At 46.0% G+C, this 18,033-nt stretch overlaps 1 protein-coding gene across 4 annotated transcripts in view; it reads right to left on the bottom strand.

The window, feature by feature from the left end:
- ACVRL1 (activin A receptor like type 1) overlaps positions 1-18,033 on the bottom strand; it is a 65,460-nt gene that overhangs the window by 1,721 nt on the left and 45,706 nt on the right. For all 4 annotated transcript variants that reach the window (XM_075591174.1, XM_075591173.1, XM_075591176.1 and 1 more), the window contains one exon: positions 6,001-6,131. In XM_075591174.1, the coding sequence (XP_075447289.1) occupies positions 6,001-6,131 (131 nt within the window). The remainder of the gene's footprint in view (positions 1-6,000; positions 6,132-18,033) is intronic.

Genomic DNA, 18,033 nt, shown 5'->3' with positions numbered 1-18,033 from the left:
AAAGGAAAACAGAGAGAGACGAAACACACACACACACACACACACACACACACACACACACACACACACACACACACACACACACACACACACACACACACACACACCTCTTAACAGACAAATGAGCACAGATGTAATAGGGTCTTACAGAGAACAGAGCTTTTGTAACCTCGAAAAAATAAATAATTCCCCCTACCTGAGTGGCCTGACACGTGTGGCGCGCTGCCAGGACTTTTTTTTTGGTGCGCAGCCAGGCTCTACATGAGCTGGGCTGTCAAGCCCGCCCTTCCTTTTCTGCACTGAGGTAAGTAGTGTCTCATGCCCTCTCATGTCTCCCCCCCCTGTCTCCCATGGCCCTCCCCTTGTCTCCGGTGTGTGAGTGTGTGTGTGGCCCCCCACCCCCCGGTCCCGTCACTTACATCCTTCGCTGCCTCTCGTACTCCACTTTTGGTTACGGGCCTCTCCCGCTCCCTGCGGGACACGGTGTCAGATTGGGACTTCCGGCACCGGTGCCGGTTAGTCTTGCGGAATTTGGAGCGATTCCTCACCTGCTCTTTCTCCCACGAGTGGCACCGTTTCTTGTTGTGTTTTGTCCCCCCCCCTTGTCCCCGTTGTGTGAGAGTGAGTGTGTGTGTGACAGTGTGTGTGTGTGAGAGTGTGTGTGTGTGAGAGTGTGCAGGACACCAGAAGTACAGTCACCCACCCTGTCTCTCACCCACCCCGTCTGTCTGTCTCTCTGTCTGTCTCTCTGTCTGTCTCTCTGTCTGTCTCTCTGTCTGTGTGTGTCTGTCTCTCTGTCTGTGTGTGTGTCTGTCTCTCTGTCTGTGTGTGTGTCTGTCTCTCTCTGTCTGTATGTCTGTCGGTGTGTCTGTCTCTCTGTCGGTGTGTCTATCTCTCTGTCTGTCTCTCTGCCTGTCTCTCTGTCTGTCTGTCTCTCTCTTTGTCTCTCTGCCTGTCTCTCTGTCTATCTCTGTCTCACACACACTCTCTCTGTCTCACACACACTCTCTCTGTCTCACACACACTCTCTCTGTCTCACACACACTCTCTCTGTCTCACACACACTCTCTCTGTCTCACACACACTCTCTCTGTCTCACACACTCTCTCTGTCTCACACACTCTCTCTGTCTCACACTCTGGATCTGGATATCTTATTTACCCTATATATTCTTAACTGCCCTATACTACACCAAAATAACTTATACTGCTTTCTTCCAGATCTGACTCAAGCTTCACACGGGAGACATCGGAATCCCCCCTAACCCAGAAGACAGGTATGGAACACCTCCCCTCCAATGTATAACATTGCGGGAATGAGGGTAGTAGCTGGACATTGAGGGACTGCGGATCAGGTAAGATCCCAGACAGGATTGCTGCTTTAGATATTGTAAAGCGGGGGCATCCGACACTGGTTAAGGGGTTTTCTAGATGAGTGAGGTCATCCGACACACACACACACACACTAATTGTAGTAAAGTATAAATGTAATACAATAAACTGTTATGTCAAAAACAAATGTTATTAGTTCTTACTAGGAATTTATTCAATTTCTTTTTTAAAAAGCGGGGCTAGGGGGCGAGTAGATTTTTTGGTTTGGCGAGTAGATTTTTGGTTGATTTGTCAAGCACTGTATGTATAATATATATATAATTTTTTGGACAGTGTGCACAGTGAACCTACAGTAAATCTTCAATTCACAACATGCAGTGTATCTACAATTCTCCAGGGTAATGTGGTTACTACCACTTTCGACTATAACACAAGGAAAAAATTCATTTATAATATTGATTTTACATTAATTCAGTATGAATATTAAAAAAATTATAGCAATTTTTCAGAAAATGCTGAGGTCAAAGTGTAAGGGTGATTACAGTAGAGCAAAGGTTTTAAACTTAAGAACTAGAGCAGAAACATTCAAAAATGTATTATGACTGAGGAACCCATGCAAACTATATTGTGGCTTTGTGGAAGCCAAACCCATGTATCCTATGTATATACAAATACTATTGATGAGGTTGGGCCTTTATATATTTTTCAATAAATTAACTGCTTATACGTACAATATACAGAGTATACTGTTTGACAGTATAGTTTAACATTTAATAGCTGTTTTGAATTACATAAAAAATCATGACAACCCCCGTCCAAACAGTTGGTTCTCCGTAGAACAAATGAAGTTACATCGATGGAGTACCTGTCGGCCCTCCTGAACCAGAGCCTGGACCGGTTCAACAAGGTCTGGGACTTATGGCCCTACAATTAAGATTAAAACACCCGAATCACCAGATCGCTGCGCCTTCCTCCCCCCCCCCCCCTCCCTCTCCCTTCCTCCCCCCCCCCTCTTCCCCCTTTTCTCTTTCTCTACGTGTCCTTCACTATCCTCATTTTTAAAATAAGGAGGAGTTACTGCCCCGGCATGTTTTATGCAAGCTTCCCTGTCTAGGTCTTGAAAGATTGACTGCCTTACTGTATGTACAATGTGTTATAAACATACCTCCTGTAAACGTTTTGGAATGTTGCCTGTAACCTTCCATGAAAACGAATAAAAATGATTGTTACAAAAAAAATAAATCATGACAACATTTTTGTATCTTGAGTAAAATGTCCATCAATACACATTTTTATCAGGGATCCCCTGGTAACATTCAACAGAACCCCAGGGTTCCACAGAACACAGATAGATAACCCCTGCAGTATACTGTAGCATTGACCTTTAGGCTTCGGTCATGGTGATCGTGACGGCGGTAAGGAGGGCGCGCGCGGCGTGATCACATAGATGTGCCTCAATGAGGCTGTCTATAGAGCGCGCGGGAGCAGAGGCACCGGCGCTCGCAATGCAGGAGGGAACAGAAAAATCTGTTTTCACGCGCGGCGGCCGGGGTCACGTGAGCGGGTCGCCCAATGAGGGTGAACCAGCTCCGTGACGTCACAGCCACGCCCCCCCCCCCTAACACGCCTCCCTAGGACACAGATCTCTCCTGCTGCAGGCGGCTGGGAAGCAGAGTGAACGTATGCGCCCTCTCCAGCGTTCAAAATGGCCGCAGCCTTAGCCTTTGGAGTCTTGTTCTAAAGCTAAAATGCCTGTTCACGCTATTAGGATGAAAATGGAAATTCTTCTGATTGTAAAGCTAGGGCAAAAGCAGCACAAGATTCACTAAATAAAATACTCCCGTTAGTTTTAATTGGTTTGGTTTTTCACCCATACATTTGGTGCTATTTTCCAGTTTAGGGGTTTTTAATAAAATACAAATAGCCATTCTTTAAAAAAAAATAAACAAAAAAAACATTTTTTTCTAAACATTTTGATGTTTTGGTCTGTAAATAAGATGGTAACTGTATCATCACACTTCAACTTTTGTAATTGATTATAGATTTGTACAGTGCTTCAACCAAGAGCCCACTCAGTGTGAAGGCATGACAAACCTCTTGCCTGTTGCCAATCTAGGGTGCTTTTGTTGCTAATGGTTGTCCTTTTAGGCCCTAGCACATTGAACTAACCCATACTGTGCCAGAGACATCTCAAACACATTGATACGCAGGAGGTTACAAACAAACTGATGTCGACTCCACTTGTAGAAATAAGATCTTGGCCTCACTATGGCACAGAAGGACAATGGTTCAGTCTCACAGGCACCTCGATCAGAGCGAAATGTCTGCTTACTTTGCTGTGGTAAGCACATGTTCAAGGTCAAATCGAGCTGATACTTTATATTCCCACTCCAAGTCGAGGGCTGTAACACTAGACCACTCCTTAAACAGCAATATTTTTCCATCTGACCTTTCTGTACAAATTAGGACCTATAGTCCCATTAAGTTTGTCCATTTTGGGATGGAAAAAAATGTTCACCAACAACAACTTTTTAGCATGCCAATTATTAGGGGTGATCAATGACATCTCTCTTCCTTGAAAAAGCCAAATGCACTATTGTTAAAACATATAGGGGGCGATGCATCATCAAAAGAAAAAAGTGTATAATGCAGAACTGCTCCATTTGTGTTCTGTATTACAAAGCTTAGTGCATCTAGTACAGACCGTTGTACAGAGAGGTTTCTTAGACCACACATCTAGCAGAATTGTTGGTGCAGGGGATAAATGGAGCAAGATGGGTGCAAAACATGATACATCTTATGCTTTGTGTGGGAAACTCCTCTATAGACAGTGCCGAAATTACAAACTGGTACACACAGGGAAAAAAGCCTTGAGACGTTATTGTAAATAGGCTTACAAGGAAAAATGTATCTCCTTGCCCAAACGTTTCAGAAAAACCATAGCAAAAGGTCCTCTAATTCTCTTCTCTCTTGGTGGTGGTCAACTAGTGTCAGGGTCTTCCTGTGATGATGCTCGTCTCCGATCAGGAAGCGGACCCGCAGGGCTGAGGTAGGGATGCAACTAAACCGACCAGAGCCCAGGGACAGAGTCCTGTAAGAATAGCTGTAGCCGGTAAGCAGGTAGGGGTCAGGGCTGGCAACAGGCAGCAAGGTCGGGGTCACGGTCCAGAGTCAGCAACAGGGAAATCTGATGAACAGGGGAGCCTCAGGGATTGGCACGCCACAGCAATAGGCAAGCCACACAGAAGGCTTAGGAACGGGGAAGCCACAGGGATAGGCACACCACAGCAATAGGCAAGCCACACGGAAGGTTCAGGAATGGGGAAGGCACAGGAACTAGAAGGCTCAGGAACTAGAGCCCAGGGTGGCCAGGAACACAGCTAAACGCATACAATGCTCGGGCAGGGATTGGAGTCACTGGCTGCTATTTAAGCCCTGGAACAGGTGCAGCCAATAAAGCAGACTGCCAGTAACCAAAATGTCCACAGCAGCCAGGTAAGGGCGGGTTCTTGCCAAAACAGTTTCCTTGTCTGTCCACCGGGTGTGCTGCTGTTTTCTGTCTGCTCTTGGGTTCCTCTTTCTGTCTCTTCTTGGTGCTCCTGTCCTCTGTCCTTATAGTTTTCTGTCCCTCCCTTGCCTTTGTTTTGTGTCCTGACTCCTTATGCTTATGCCCATGCTTCTGCTTCTGTTCCGGGTGGAGTCCTGATTACTTATTAAAGGTCCTTGTATATGTACTGGTTTGTCCCCTGCTTGTGAGTCCCTGGTCTCAGTTCCTGCTCCCTAGTCTCAGTTCCTGTTCCCCTGCCCTGTTCATACCTTCCTGCTGCTCACCCCTGCCTGGACCCCGACGATCCTTGCCTACTGCCTGCCACCGAACCCTGCCTGTGACCCGACCATCCTTGCCTGCCGCATGCCACCGACCTCAGCCCGTGACCCAGACCATTCTTGCCTCCACTGCTGTTCTGGCCATGAGGTCCTACCCGCTCCTGGAGTCTCCCTCGTGACAACTAGTAGGGCACTTAAGAAAAAAAAAGTGGCATGTGGGGATATTGGTGCTGCAGTGTGTGATTACATCCCTGGCATAATAAGCAGCACCGTGTGGGGCCATCTGAATCAAGCCTATCCAACATCATATTAATTAAACTGCAACAATGTGGACTGGAGCACTATCACAAGGAAATTCCCATTTAAGTTAATGGGAGTTTCCGAATGATAGTGCTATGATTAGCGCTATCACAGTTTAATGAATAACCCCATTGTCTCAGTGTTAAGCAACACAGCTCTCCTCTCACAGCTACCAAAATGGTATGCTTAGAAAGTCTCCAACAGGTAATCGTACCAAGGAAGACAGTATATCAGCAAACTTCCATTCTGCAGCTAACTCTGACCAATTCCAAGTACAGTGCATCTGTTTACCATGGGCCCATGTAGTCCATATAGTAATGCTTACACAAGTGGCTAAGTACAACTGGTGTTAAACGCTTTCCAATATGAAGGCAAATGTCATGCAGGTTGGCTGAAATGCTTAGACCTCCTACCATAGTACTTAATTGATATATTTGTACAGTGCGTCAACAATAAACAGTATTCGTGAGACCCAATCAGATCTCCAGCCTCATTATCACATACTCTACACACAACGTATAGCCCATATAACAACAGTACTTACATTGTCTGAACACCAAGTGTTAGGAATGTTCGGTCGCTGTTGGTCGATGCAGACAACTTTCTTCATGTCCTCAAAGCTTGGGTCATGTGGTACAACATCAAAAAAGGGAGTCCTGTAATCTTCCACCATACCTAAAGGAGCCAGTAAGGTACAGAGAAGGAGAAACACGTCAATATACATCACCCTGTAAAATGTTTTCTTTTAGGTATAAATGTGGTTGCGGAAAAATAGCTAATAATAGCCTCAAATCAGTGCAGTTAATGTCCATGTATGGGATATTCACAACCACAGAGAGAGAATTATTAGTATTGTATATTAAACAATGTTCTTAAAGCTGCACTAGCACTCACTGTGACAGGGTGAAGTCAGGTACTGATAATTATGCCTGGGAAACATAAATCTGAGTCCTTCATCCAGCACTCAGAAAGTTAACCCTGTAGGAATAGTTGGGCAATCTGGAAGTAAGCTGACACACCTGACAACCAGCTTGATAAGGAGACTAATGCTTGTAGCAGGTGGCTGTGTCATACTACAGAGCGGTCATGTGCAAGCTGCTATCCAGATGGATTTCCAACCCTCTCTCTAAGACACAGTAAGAACTTTGATATTGTTCCATGACTATAGTGGTGTATGTTTAGGGGTTGGGAACTGGACATAGCCAGCCAGCCCAATAGATAGGGATTGGAGTGTTAGCAAGGTCTCCCTGAGGAGTAGGTGTTCTTTTTTGTAAGTTTTGTTTTGCCTTAAAGGGACAGCGTGCCCAAATGTTTGGTTGTGCTATGACGAGATAAAACCATTCAACATTTGCTTTAACCTGAAACTACGCATGTGAACCATTGTCTGACCTCGCCTACAGGCCGTCCTGCCACACTCCCCAGTACTCACTCTATAGGATGATTTCTAGCCATGAATGATTGGAATTCTGAATTCAGTTTACAGCAAATACGTTTTTTTGAGGCACCGGTGTTATCCCCTGTTCTGCACCTGCGATACTTTTATATATAGCCCTCAGTTTACAGCAAATACGTTTTTTTGGAGGCACCGGTGTTATCCCCTGTTCTGCACCTGCGATACTTTTATATATAGACCTCATAATGTTCATTCTGCATTGCCTTCTAGTGGAGTAAATATTTGCAGCCAAGCACCCTAAACTGTTAGTATTTTGTAAGTGGATTACATTTAGTTACCATTTTAAAAGCCATTCTACTGACACTCTGTGACCGTAGAAGTTTATTTCAGGTTAATATCTGAGCTTATACTGCATTCTATACACAGGGGCCCCCTTTGATTTTAGTATTCTGCGTTTCTTTCTTCCTTCTGATATAAACGCCCACCATATATTCTAGATTCTTTAGTGCTTGGGGAATTCCGTGGGTGGAAGCCAGATTCCATATTAGCATTGTAACTACATTGCAAAACTGGAACAAACTCATTGTCAAATGTGAGCCCCTGGAACGTCCTATTTTCCACTCCACAACGTACATTCTGCGCTTAGGCAGAACTCTTTAATGGTGGAATTTATCCTGCATTTGAGATTTATGGCAACAAGCTGCAGGAAGCATGGCAGCTTTCCAAGCTCTTCTGTGATGCTGCTAGTTTTGTAATCAGTGTTGAATAAACAGAGTGCTGATTGAATGTAATGGCTGCTTTAATCACGGACCTGGGTGCTGACACCAGATTACAGTGTTTATAATTTGCAGCTAATCTTTTTGTAGAAAACAAAACCAGTTGAAATCAGTAACATTAAAAGCGCTGATTAGCAGGCGTGGAGTGTCCATTTCGTACAAATGTTAAAAGACGGCCTCTGTCTTGTCGGATCATTTTGATTAAACAATTCATTGTCATATGCAATGAGAAACAATTTCATCTGCATCTGTATAAAGACGCAGGTCCATGCTCAGTCAATATTGGGCTGTTACATGACCAATACACTGCAGAAGTAGGTAGTTAGAGGCAGACAGTGGTAGAAATGCTTAAGAAGTAGCGGTTCTGTTCCCGATGGAAGAAATCCTATTAAACGTTGGGGCAACGCTATTTGGAAGTTGTTGTAGAGGTTTTTAAAAAAAATATTTAGAATACAAGAAAGGAAAAGATTATTTATAAAAGAAATCATTTTTTCCTTTTTTTATAGAACGTGGAATTGTAAGTAAAAAATATGTGTCTTTGGCAATAAGTACTTCAGCTTTAAATGAGTAATCAAGTAAAAGCATTTAGCTAATTAGTGTGCTATATTTCTAACAATTTCATAATCAATGTATAACGGTTCCGTTCCCCCTTATCTCTTAGCATACAGTGGTTCCACTGCAACCAGGGTTTCTGGGTAATAACATGCAAATGAGCACTTACTGTGTGTCACCTTTTGCTTTTTGTCCATTTTAACACGGATCACCTATGATCTTGTAAGGAGTCATGACTCGCCCCCTCCTCTGCGCGCTTTCTCCTTACCTAGACCCGCGACCGGGTGCTCCACTCCCGGCAGCACGTCTTCCGCACCAGCCATCTCCAGCTGTCCCATTAGGTGCGCGCATCCCGCGCGGGGATAAGGGCAGCGTCCTCCGGCCCCACCTCCGGCTTGCGTCCTCGCACTGGCGTCGAGGATGCACAGGGTCCGCCTCCTCAGACCTCGTCAGGAATCCTCATCCCACCTGTTCTCTGCTCCAGATTCAACAATCACAGCCCTCGCTGCTGACGCACGTCCATGCTGCAGGTTACTCATTGGTTGCTCTCTCCTACATATGCTCAGCTGCCCCACTGGCAAATTGGCTGAGCATAATCCTATGTTCAGTTATGTTCATTGCTTCCTAGCCTCGCAGATTTGTCTTCTCCTCTTGTTCATAGCTCTCTGTTATTGACCCGGCTTGTTTTGGACTCCGGTCATCTGTACTCCTGACCCCGGCTATCTACGACAATCCGCACCTCTCCATCTCCTCTCTCCAACCCGGTCCTCGGCTAATAGTACCTGCAACGATCCGTACCTCTCCAACCCAGACCCCAGCAAGTATATCGACTATCCTTACCTCTCCAACCAGAACCCGGCTAATAGTACCTGCAACGATCCGTACCTCTCCAACCAGACCCGGCTACCTTGACCAACCTACACTCCGGACGCGCCCATGCGACCATGGGTGGTGTTTATATTGATCCCCACCTCGGCCCCGCAGTCACGCCTTGTTTGTGGTGAGCATATTGTGACAGATCTTATGCCTGCTGAATTACACAGCTTTTCAGCACAGCCTGGGTTAAGAAAGTGCAGAGCCAGTAACCCTACTCACAGACAGCTCTTTCAACCACCTTTTTGGTCTCATCAGTGGGAGGATGGTTACTGGCTTTGTAATGTGAAGCTGATAGTGGCTACAACCAGCCACTAAATAAGTGGTTGTATCTTTATTTTCTGTACACTGTACGGTGGAGGGTTTTTGTCACTTTTGTACTCACCACAACTTATTTTGTGAGTGGTATGTATCAAACTAGAGAGGTGTACTAAGAGCAAAGTACACTAAAGATCCCAAATAATGGCGCACTGCAGACCTATTTATGTAATAATATGGTCAGAAGCAGCTGAAAATCCACCCCGGAAGAAGTCGCACAGGGCGACGAAACGTACGTCGGGTCTATGCCGACATGACTGTGTTACTTTGTTACAGTTCACCTCGTTAATAAATATATATAACTCTATCACTGTATTAGTGTAGCTGCGAACGCGCATTATATATCTGGAATCGGGTCTTAACAGACATGACTGTGCAACTTTGCAACAGTTCACCTCGCCATTAAATATATATATTATTCTATCAGTACAGCTGCGAACGCGCATTATACATTTGAATAAGCTGTGCTGCTTCGTGTACGGGATATTATATGGAGGACTGTGCGATTGAGTGAACTTTCCAGCCTTTCAACTCCCCTTATACAGGGAAGTCATAGACTACACTATTGGTTATATATGTTTAACCTATTCTCTAAAACTATAAGAACAGGGCAAAAACACTCTCTTGACTTTGGATCACGCTAGCCCTGCTATTTTATTGCATTTATTCTCCATCTCAACTAATATTTATAGTTAGAGATCTAACATCCCATTAGAGGTATATAATTTTTCAGGGATGAGAATATTCTGCTATGTGGGTGTTTTTACATGTATATGCGTTATCCACCTAGTTTAAATCCTAATCCATTTTGTGCATGTATACTTACCTTGATAATCAAAGTCATTATAGGATTACGACATCAGGCACTGCATACCAAATGCCACAAGCATGCGCAGTTGGTTCTATTAGACTCTGAATGAAGGCTCCCATTACTTACTAGCCATCACTACGGTTACTTCATAACCCGTTGTATATGATTTTGAGAAGTCCCTGACTCCATTTACACTTACCTTTACACTGGAAACTGCCACTGTGGATACTGTTCACGTGGACTGTGGCGCATGCGCAGTCCGCTACACTGCACTTTCGTCTGTCTGAATAAAATACGTTTGAGCACACTGTATGTATCTTTGTTTTATGCTGCCAGGCACTATCACGTAACTCTATATTTACACATTGAGGTACTGTATCATTCAGAACCTCTTACACCTTTTAGATTATGTTGTATCACCAGGGACATTCTATTTATTGATATGAGAGCTTCCACTGTATTCTAGTAGGCTACTATTCTGATATATATATCCTAGTGTTATCACTCCACTCTGTAGGACTTTACCTATATGGATTATTACCCCAAGGGACCTTGTTTATAGCTGTATGTCCTTCCTTTTGGATATATATCTATTTTTAACCATAAGTGTATCACATTAATAAAATGATTTTAACTTTGGATTTTCAGCTGCTTCTGACCATATTATTACATAAATAGGTCTGCAGAGCGCCATTATTTGGGATCGTTAGTGTACTTTGCTCTTAGTACACCTCTCTAGTTAATACTGTATCTCCTCCCAGGCGGCACGCAATTACCTCTACAGGGGTTCTGAGTGAGGTGCCCACACATTCTCTGGTATGTATCAAATCCTCACTTTTAAAAAAAAATAATTCACTGTCATGTGTGGTAGCATAAACTCCCCTGACTAATGATCTGCATGAAATGTAAAACCTTAGATTAACCTCAAGTTTCCTGCACATTTTTTCCCCTGGTCACTTTTTGGGACCTTGATACATTAAGATATTATATACATTATTTATTATGAAGTAATTCACAGTAATATGTACACAGTTTCCCAAATGCAATTATACCACATAAGAAAGGTGAACTGTGCGTACAGATGTAGCTGGCGACAGTGGGTGGGTGACAGTGACTGGGTGGGTGGGTGACAGTGACTGGGTGGGTGACAGTGACTGGGTGGGTGACAGTGACTGGGTGGGTGGGTGGCTGACAGTGACTGGGTGGGAGAGAGTGACTGGGTGAGAGTGACTGGGTGGGTGACAGTGACTGGGTGAGAGACAGTGACTGGGTGAGAGTGACTGGGTGAGAGTGACTGGGTGGGTGACAGTGACTGGGTGGGAGACAGTGACTGGGTGGGAGACAGTGACTGGGTGGGAGACAGTGACTGGGTGGGAGACAGTGACTGGGTGGGAGACAGTGACTGGGTGGGAGACAGTGACTGGGTGGGAGACAGTGACTGGGTGGGAGACAGTGACAGGGTGACAGTGAGACAGTGAATGGGTGGGTGACAGTGACAGTGGGTGACAGTGACTGGGTGGGGTGACTTATCTTGACCGGTTGGGTGCAGCTTGCTGCCGGACGCTTTCCTCTCCTGCCCCCGATATCCCCGCGGCAGCTGCCCGGGACGGGAGGTGGGCTTGGGGGTGCGGGAGGTGGGCTCGGGGGGGGGCCACGGGAGGTGGGCTCAGGGGGAGCGCGGGAAGCTGGCGTGGGGGGAAGCGGGGGGAAGCAGGCCGCAGGAGGAGCTAGTACTTCCCCCTCCGTCCCACGTTGGGAGCGGGGGGCGGGGGAGATGCGGGCCGCAGGAGGAGCTGGTCCTTCCCCCTCCATCCCATGTTGGGAGCGGGGGGGGGGGGCAGGGTTGGAGATGCGGGCTGCAGGAGGAGCTGGTACTTCCCCCTCCATCCCATGTTGGGAGCGGGGGGGGGGGCAGGGTTGGAGATGCGGGCTGCAGGAGGAGCTGGTACTTCCCCCTCCATCCCACGTTGGGAGCGTGGGGGGGGAGCGTGGGGGGAGCGGGCCCTGCTTGCATGCGTGCCGGGACTGAGGGAATCGCTGCCATTTTTTTAAAACTTTTTTTTTAAATTTATTTAATCAACTGGCGCCCGGCCGCACAGGGTGCCCGGACGCCAGTGCCCGGGACACCAGTGCCCTTTCTCTCCCGCTGTTGGCGGCCCTAAACCCCACCCCACAATACATAATAAAATTACCCCGCCCCCACCAATACATGGTAAAAATGCCCCGGTCAATACATTTTAAAAAGATCCCAACCGCCTGAATACATTTTAAAAAGACCCCCACCGCCCCAATACATATTAAAAAGACCCCCATACATATCTCCCCCAGAACCCCTCATCATCCTCATATCTCCCCCAGCACCTCTCATCATCCTAATTTTTGGTCACTATTGTAGCCCTGTGACTGATTTGTGTCCTTGATGCTGAATATCCATGTTTATTGCAAATTATGGTATACAATACTGGGGTCAAAATATGCTCTATAGAGAAACAAATCCCATACAAAAACAGGGTATTTTTCTTTGCTATCCATACTGCAAATGGTTACCCCATTTCTGCCTGAATACAAAGGGGCCAATGAGTGAGGAGAGGGGTGGGTAGGAGAGGGGTGGGTTGATTGAGGAGAGGGTGAGGTGCCCCTCAGACACTCAGTGTGATCACGGCCGCACATCTTATCTCCCAGGGTGCACAGAGACAGTCACTGGAGTCCGGCAAGCGCAGGGGGAGGGGAGTACAGCAAGCGCAGGGGGCGGGGATTACAGATCTCGGCCCTCACATGACGCGGAAGTCTTTTTCTCCCCGGTCGCTTTTGCCTGTCAGCTGGGAAACATGGACCCATGCTGGAGGGTTTGCCACCTCAGAACGGAGGAGAGGCTGGTATCTTGCCCTGCGGGTGCTGGCGGAGGAGGTGGTGGGGGGCAGGAGGAGGTGACGGCAGGGCAGGAGGCGGAGGCTAGAGCACCAGAGCAGTCAGGGCTGCAGACACGCACGTGCTCTAGCACACACTGGAAGTGCTGCACTGCTAGAGCGCGCTCCTGCAGTCCTGACCTGAGAGTGAGCTCCGGGGTGGGGGGTGGAGCCATGAGAGCGGGCTCAGGAAAGGTTGAGGGGTAAACCAGGAAAGCCGTCACAGTGAGTGCGGGCGGCCAGTCCGTAGGCAGAACCCCTGGGACTGCTCCACAAAACCCTGGTTGGGAATCACTGCTGTAGAATCTCATGCCAGTTACTTCCTGGTTAATAATAATAATAATAACAACTTTATTTATATAGCGCTTTTCTCCCAATGGGACACAAAGCACTTAACAGTTACAAAAAGGAAAAATAAGAAAACATTTAAGGTTATAAACAAGACCAAACACAAGGAAAGATTCAATACATGATTGGATGGCACTGTAGCTATTAAATGCCGAACAGGTTGTGGTTCATTAATTAAATGCGTGGGGAAACAGGTAGGTCTTGAGCCTGTTTTTATAGATTTGCAGTGAGGGGGCCTCTCGAACTTCACATTGTTCCAAAGAATGGGAGCAGCGTGGGTAAAAGCTCGGGCCCCAAAAGGAAGTTAAGGAGATTCTGGGAACTCTTAGGAGTCCTTCATCTGCAGATCAAAGTGAGCGAATGGGAGTGTAGGGAACTAGAAGCTCTTTCAGATATCTGGGACCCTGGACATGTAGTGCTTTGAATGTCATCAAGCCAATCTTGAAATATATTCGCCATTTTAAAGGCAGCTAGTGTAGAGAACATAGAACAGGTGTGTAGGAGATGCGTGCAGAGGATTAAAAAAGGAGACATATTTTAGGGGAAAATAATATAGGCTATAATTAGACAAAAATAAACAGGCCTAGCTCCTCTCTGAAGTACTGGCTAGAACAGTGTTTACCCTATCTATAAGTTGGAGGGCTAAGCCCCTTACCAACGATAACACACGTCAGTGATAGGAAAGTCCATATACAGGGTTGTCTCTCTTCAGCGGTCCAGGGTGGTAGCTTCCTGGATCAGAGTTAAGTGCAGTGTGCTCTCCACAGTGGCACAGGGTGTGTCCCTGCCTCAGAGAGTGAAGAGCACTGAGAGTTATATATTTTTTTATGCCTATAATGAGCCAGCTGAGGAGGTTAATTAAGCCAGCCTGCTCTGAAATTAACCTGCTCAGTGCTGGCTCAAGGTCTGAATACAGGTTTCTCCTGCATCATTATCTGACAGGGGATCCACCCTGTGGAACCCTCCCCTGTTTGCGGGTAGCCAGGCTACTCGCGGCCGAAGCCAGCGACTCCACATCCTCTCGAGTCCTAAACGTAGGTTGAGACAGAACAGTGGAGGGGCACACAGCCCCTGGTTAACCTGGGACTGGAGTCTTCCTCTTTGACTTCCAGTCAATCATCCTTAAGTTTACCTTTATTCTCTTCGGTGTCTTCCATACTGTCGGGGAGTTCCTTAGGTGATACCCGAGAATCTGGGTCTCTGCTTTTATCCTGAGGCAAAGAACGGTGAGAATTGAGCCTGTTAAAGGCCGGCACTGCAGTTCATTGCCTCTCCTTTTCAAGCTTTGAGTAATTTGTCTCTGAGCCTTCATGGTTTTCCTTAGAGTAAAGTCTTCTCTCAAGGAAATTTTCACTCCTACCAGTAATTTTGTTTTTCGCCTTTGGGCAATTATCTGGTACTCAGGAGATAAAATACAGAGGCTTGCTACCTCTTTATCAGTTCATGGCCACGATATATGGTCAAGGTTGAAGAGGACACCGGTGACAAAGTCCTTGTGCACATAACCAGTGTCTCTTCAATTGTGCGCTCTAGTAGCATGCTCTAGTCACTCTCAGAGGACTTCTTCAAAGCATAGCTTTTCCATGATGTGCTTAGCTTCCACAACCCTACGGAGGACATCTCACTCAAGCTAATTTTTTTCATTTTACCAACTCTTCTTTTACTCGCTTGACAACGAGTTCTGTCACACGTTGTGTGATCTCTTCTTCCCTGTTTCTAGGGTGACCACCTGCACCTGGCTCAGCATCATTGATCGTGGGCAGGTCAACCTTGGCAGAGTTCTCATCAACTTTAATTGTAACCCATGGCATCTATTTTTGGCAGTCGGCAGACTTATTGTCTTGGGCCCCTCTTTCCTCAATGCATTAATTTATTCAGCCTGTCCACTTCTCCAACGCGTGGGGAAGTTCAGAGTGATCAATTTTGAAAAACTGTCTTGCGCTTCGGTAGTCAGTAAGTGCACCAAAGGTGTCAACATCATCATGTAGGGATATGGAATGAGGGTGCAATCTGTGGCCACTACTTTGACCGGAGTGGGAGGGAAATTAAACCCTTACCTAAGATGAAACTCCGGTCTGGGTCCTGCTCTCCTCTGCTCCTCTGATCCCGCGTGCAACCTTCATAGAAGATACATGGAAAGGAAAGATTCCGGCGCAACTGCGCATGACAAAAGTCCAAACTGCTTCTGGATGAATACGAAAAACTTTATTTGCACATAACACACAAGGCTACACCACGATCTCCCCCTAAACGCATTTCACGCTCTAGTACAGCGCTTCATCTTGGACGAAGAGCTGTACTAGAGCGTGAAACGCGTTGAGGGGGAGATCGTGGTGTAGCCTTGTGTGTTATGTGCAAATAAAGTTTTTCGTATTCATCCGGAAGCAGTTTGGACTTTTGTCATGCGCAGTTGCGCCGGAATCTTTCCTTTTCAAGTTCCAAGTGATGTCTGGCGGGTTATCTCCTTCAGTACCAGGGGACCCTGGGCATACAGCTTCCTCCTCCATCACAGGCTTATCTGCAAAAGGCCCAACCCACTTACTGTATCAGAAAAAAGGTAATTTGCGTTTGGTTCAGGATCTTTAATTTCCAGTACGTCAATCGTGTTGTAGTTCTCCACACAGCCTCTTTTTTTTCCATTGGCAAACCTGTAGCTTTGTGCCATTTCCCTTTGCAAAAACGACTGGACAACCAGTGTTGCATCTTTATGGGCATGATCACAGATACAGTTCTGTCTCATTCTGGCCAAAGACTGAATGCTTATAGCGGCTGCTTTCATAGTGATGATTCTGGTTTGGGCCATTGTAGCCTGACTAGATTTCTATTGCACTTCTCAGTCGTATTTCGGTCCTTCTTTCCTGGACTTTCTGGAAAACCGATTGTAGAACTGAGACAGTATTGCGGATGCGCTTATAGCAGCACACATCTTGCTTGTTTATGAAGTAGGACCTATATCTGGACTGACTCCCACCAGCAGCTTCCTTCAAATGTTCATACTTCTTCCTTTGTCGTTGCATTCCCTGACCTGAATGAAAAATGCAGGCTGCTTTATTCTGGTGATAAAGCAGACAAGCTTTCATCCCTCTGTAGGCGGCCTGTATGACAGTTGCGGAGCGTTTGCGCCGATACCTTTCTTTCTCCATCCCACCTTAGATAAGAGCTCCATAGTATTTCTGAAATGTTACAATGCTTATCGTCTTTCTTTTATTCTGCTCTGATCTGAGAAATTTCAAACTGAAGACATAGGGATTTTCTCTTTTCCTGCGGCAAAACGTTGTAGGAAACATGTACAGAGGTACAACCTGGGAGACATGAAGCTATGGGCTGAATAAAACCATAGTTTATGTTCCTCAACCAATAAATATTTAAGAAAGCAACCAAATCAACAAATAGCTTATACGTTTGTATGGGCTAACTCACTCTCCCAGTCTCTATCTGCAGGGCTGGGAGGATAGGCCTCTTGCCAACCTATGACCCCAAAGTCCAAAGAGTTACCTGTAAGCAGGGGGCCCTTTATGTCAGTCTCTGGGTAGTGTCCGTTGGGAGACCACCCTCGAGCGGGTTCCAGGATCCACTGTACCCTGGATGCAGAGGTTCTGGTTTCTGGGTATCTTGCTGGCAACACAGTCCTTCTGTGCTGAAGATAACTGTTCCTGGGAATCTCTTCTGACAACACAGTGCCCCTGTGCTCAAGAGATCTCCTGCAGTTTACGCAGGAGGCTTTTCTACCTGACTGATGAGCCAGGTGGAGACTAGCTATTTGTATCTAGCTGCAATTAATCAGCTCCTTGCTGGACTCCTCAGCCAGATACAGGCTTCCTATTTGGAGTCCTATTTAGACAGGGGTTAAGGCCCTTTCACAAGAAAGGCTTTGATTAGTTAACAGCCTGGCCGCAGTATTCTGCACTAGCTGCAGGCAGTGCAGCTCTTTATCCGGAAGACCCAGGTAAAGTGCATTGCCGTAGTCCAGGCGTGAGGGCACAAAGGCATGTACAAGCGTAGTAAAATACTCTGGAAAGATGAAGTGCTTAATCCTGGCTATCCTGACTATGTTCTTTAGGTGGTTGTTAAATCTTCCACGACATGCAGGCCATTAGGAAGCTGTGATGGATGATGCTACCTGCATGAGCTAGGGAGCTAAGTATCGCAGGACCTGAAATTACCGGGGATTCCGCTCTGGAGACCCCCTGCTTCATACCCATCTAAAAATAAAAAGCATCGTAGGACAAGACACGTTTAAGATATACAAAAGAAACTAAAGTAAAGTAGAGAAAGTACATTTAGAAAAAGTAGATATTTTTCTATTTTAAATTAGATTGTGTAAACATTCAAATATATATTTAATACCAATCATAGACTATATGAAAACCAGCTCAGACCTGGCAGATTTTGGGTCTGGTTGTATAACGTCTGAAGCGAGCAGTAACTCCCACCCAAGACAATGACTCTATAGGATTTGTTGTCCTATTACGGTGTTCTTGGCTACTTCAGAGTTTATTGAATCAGCATCTTTTGTGGACAAAATTGAAAAGAATTACTGCACAGAGGCATAGGTGGCGCTAGGGCATAAGCAAACAAGGCTGTACTTGAGAAAAGGTCT

Source organism: Ascaphus truei, chromosome 3, assembly GCF_040206685.1.
Source record: "Ascaphus truei isolate aAscTru1 chromosome 3, aAscTru1.hap1, whole genome shotgun sequence".
NCBI classification, from domain to species: Eukaryota; Metazoa; Chordata; class Amphibia; order Anura; family Ascaphidae; genus Ascaphus; species Ascaphus truei.
Note: the sequence above shows the minus strand (reverse complement) of the source record. Positions and strands in the feature narration are given on the sequence as shown.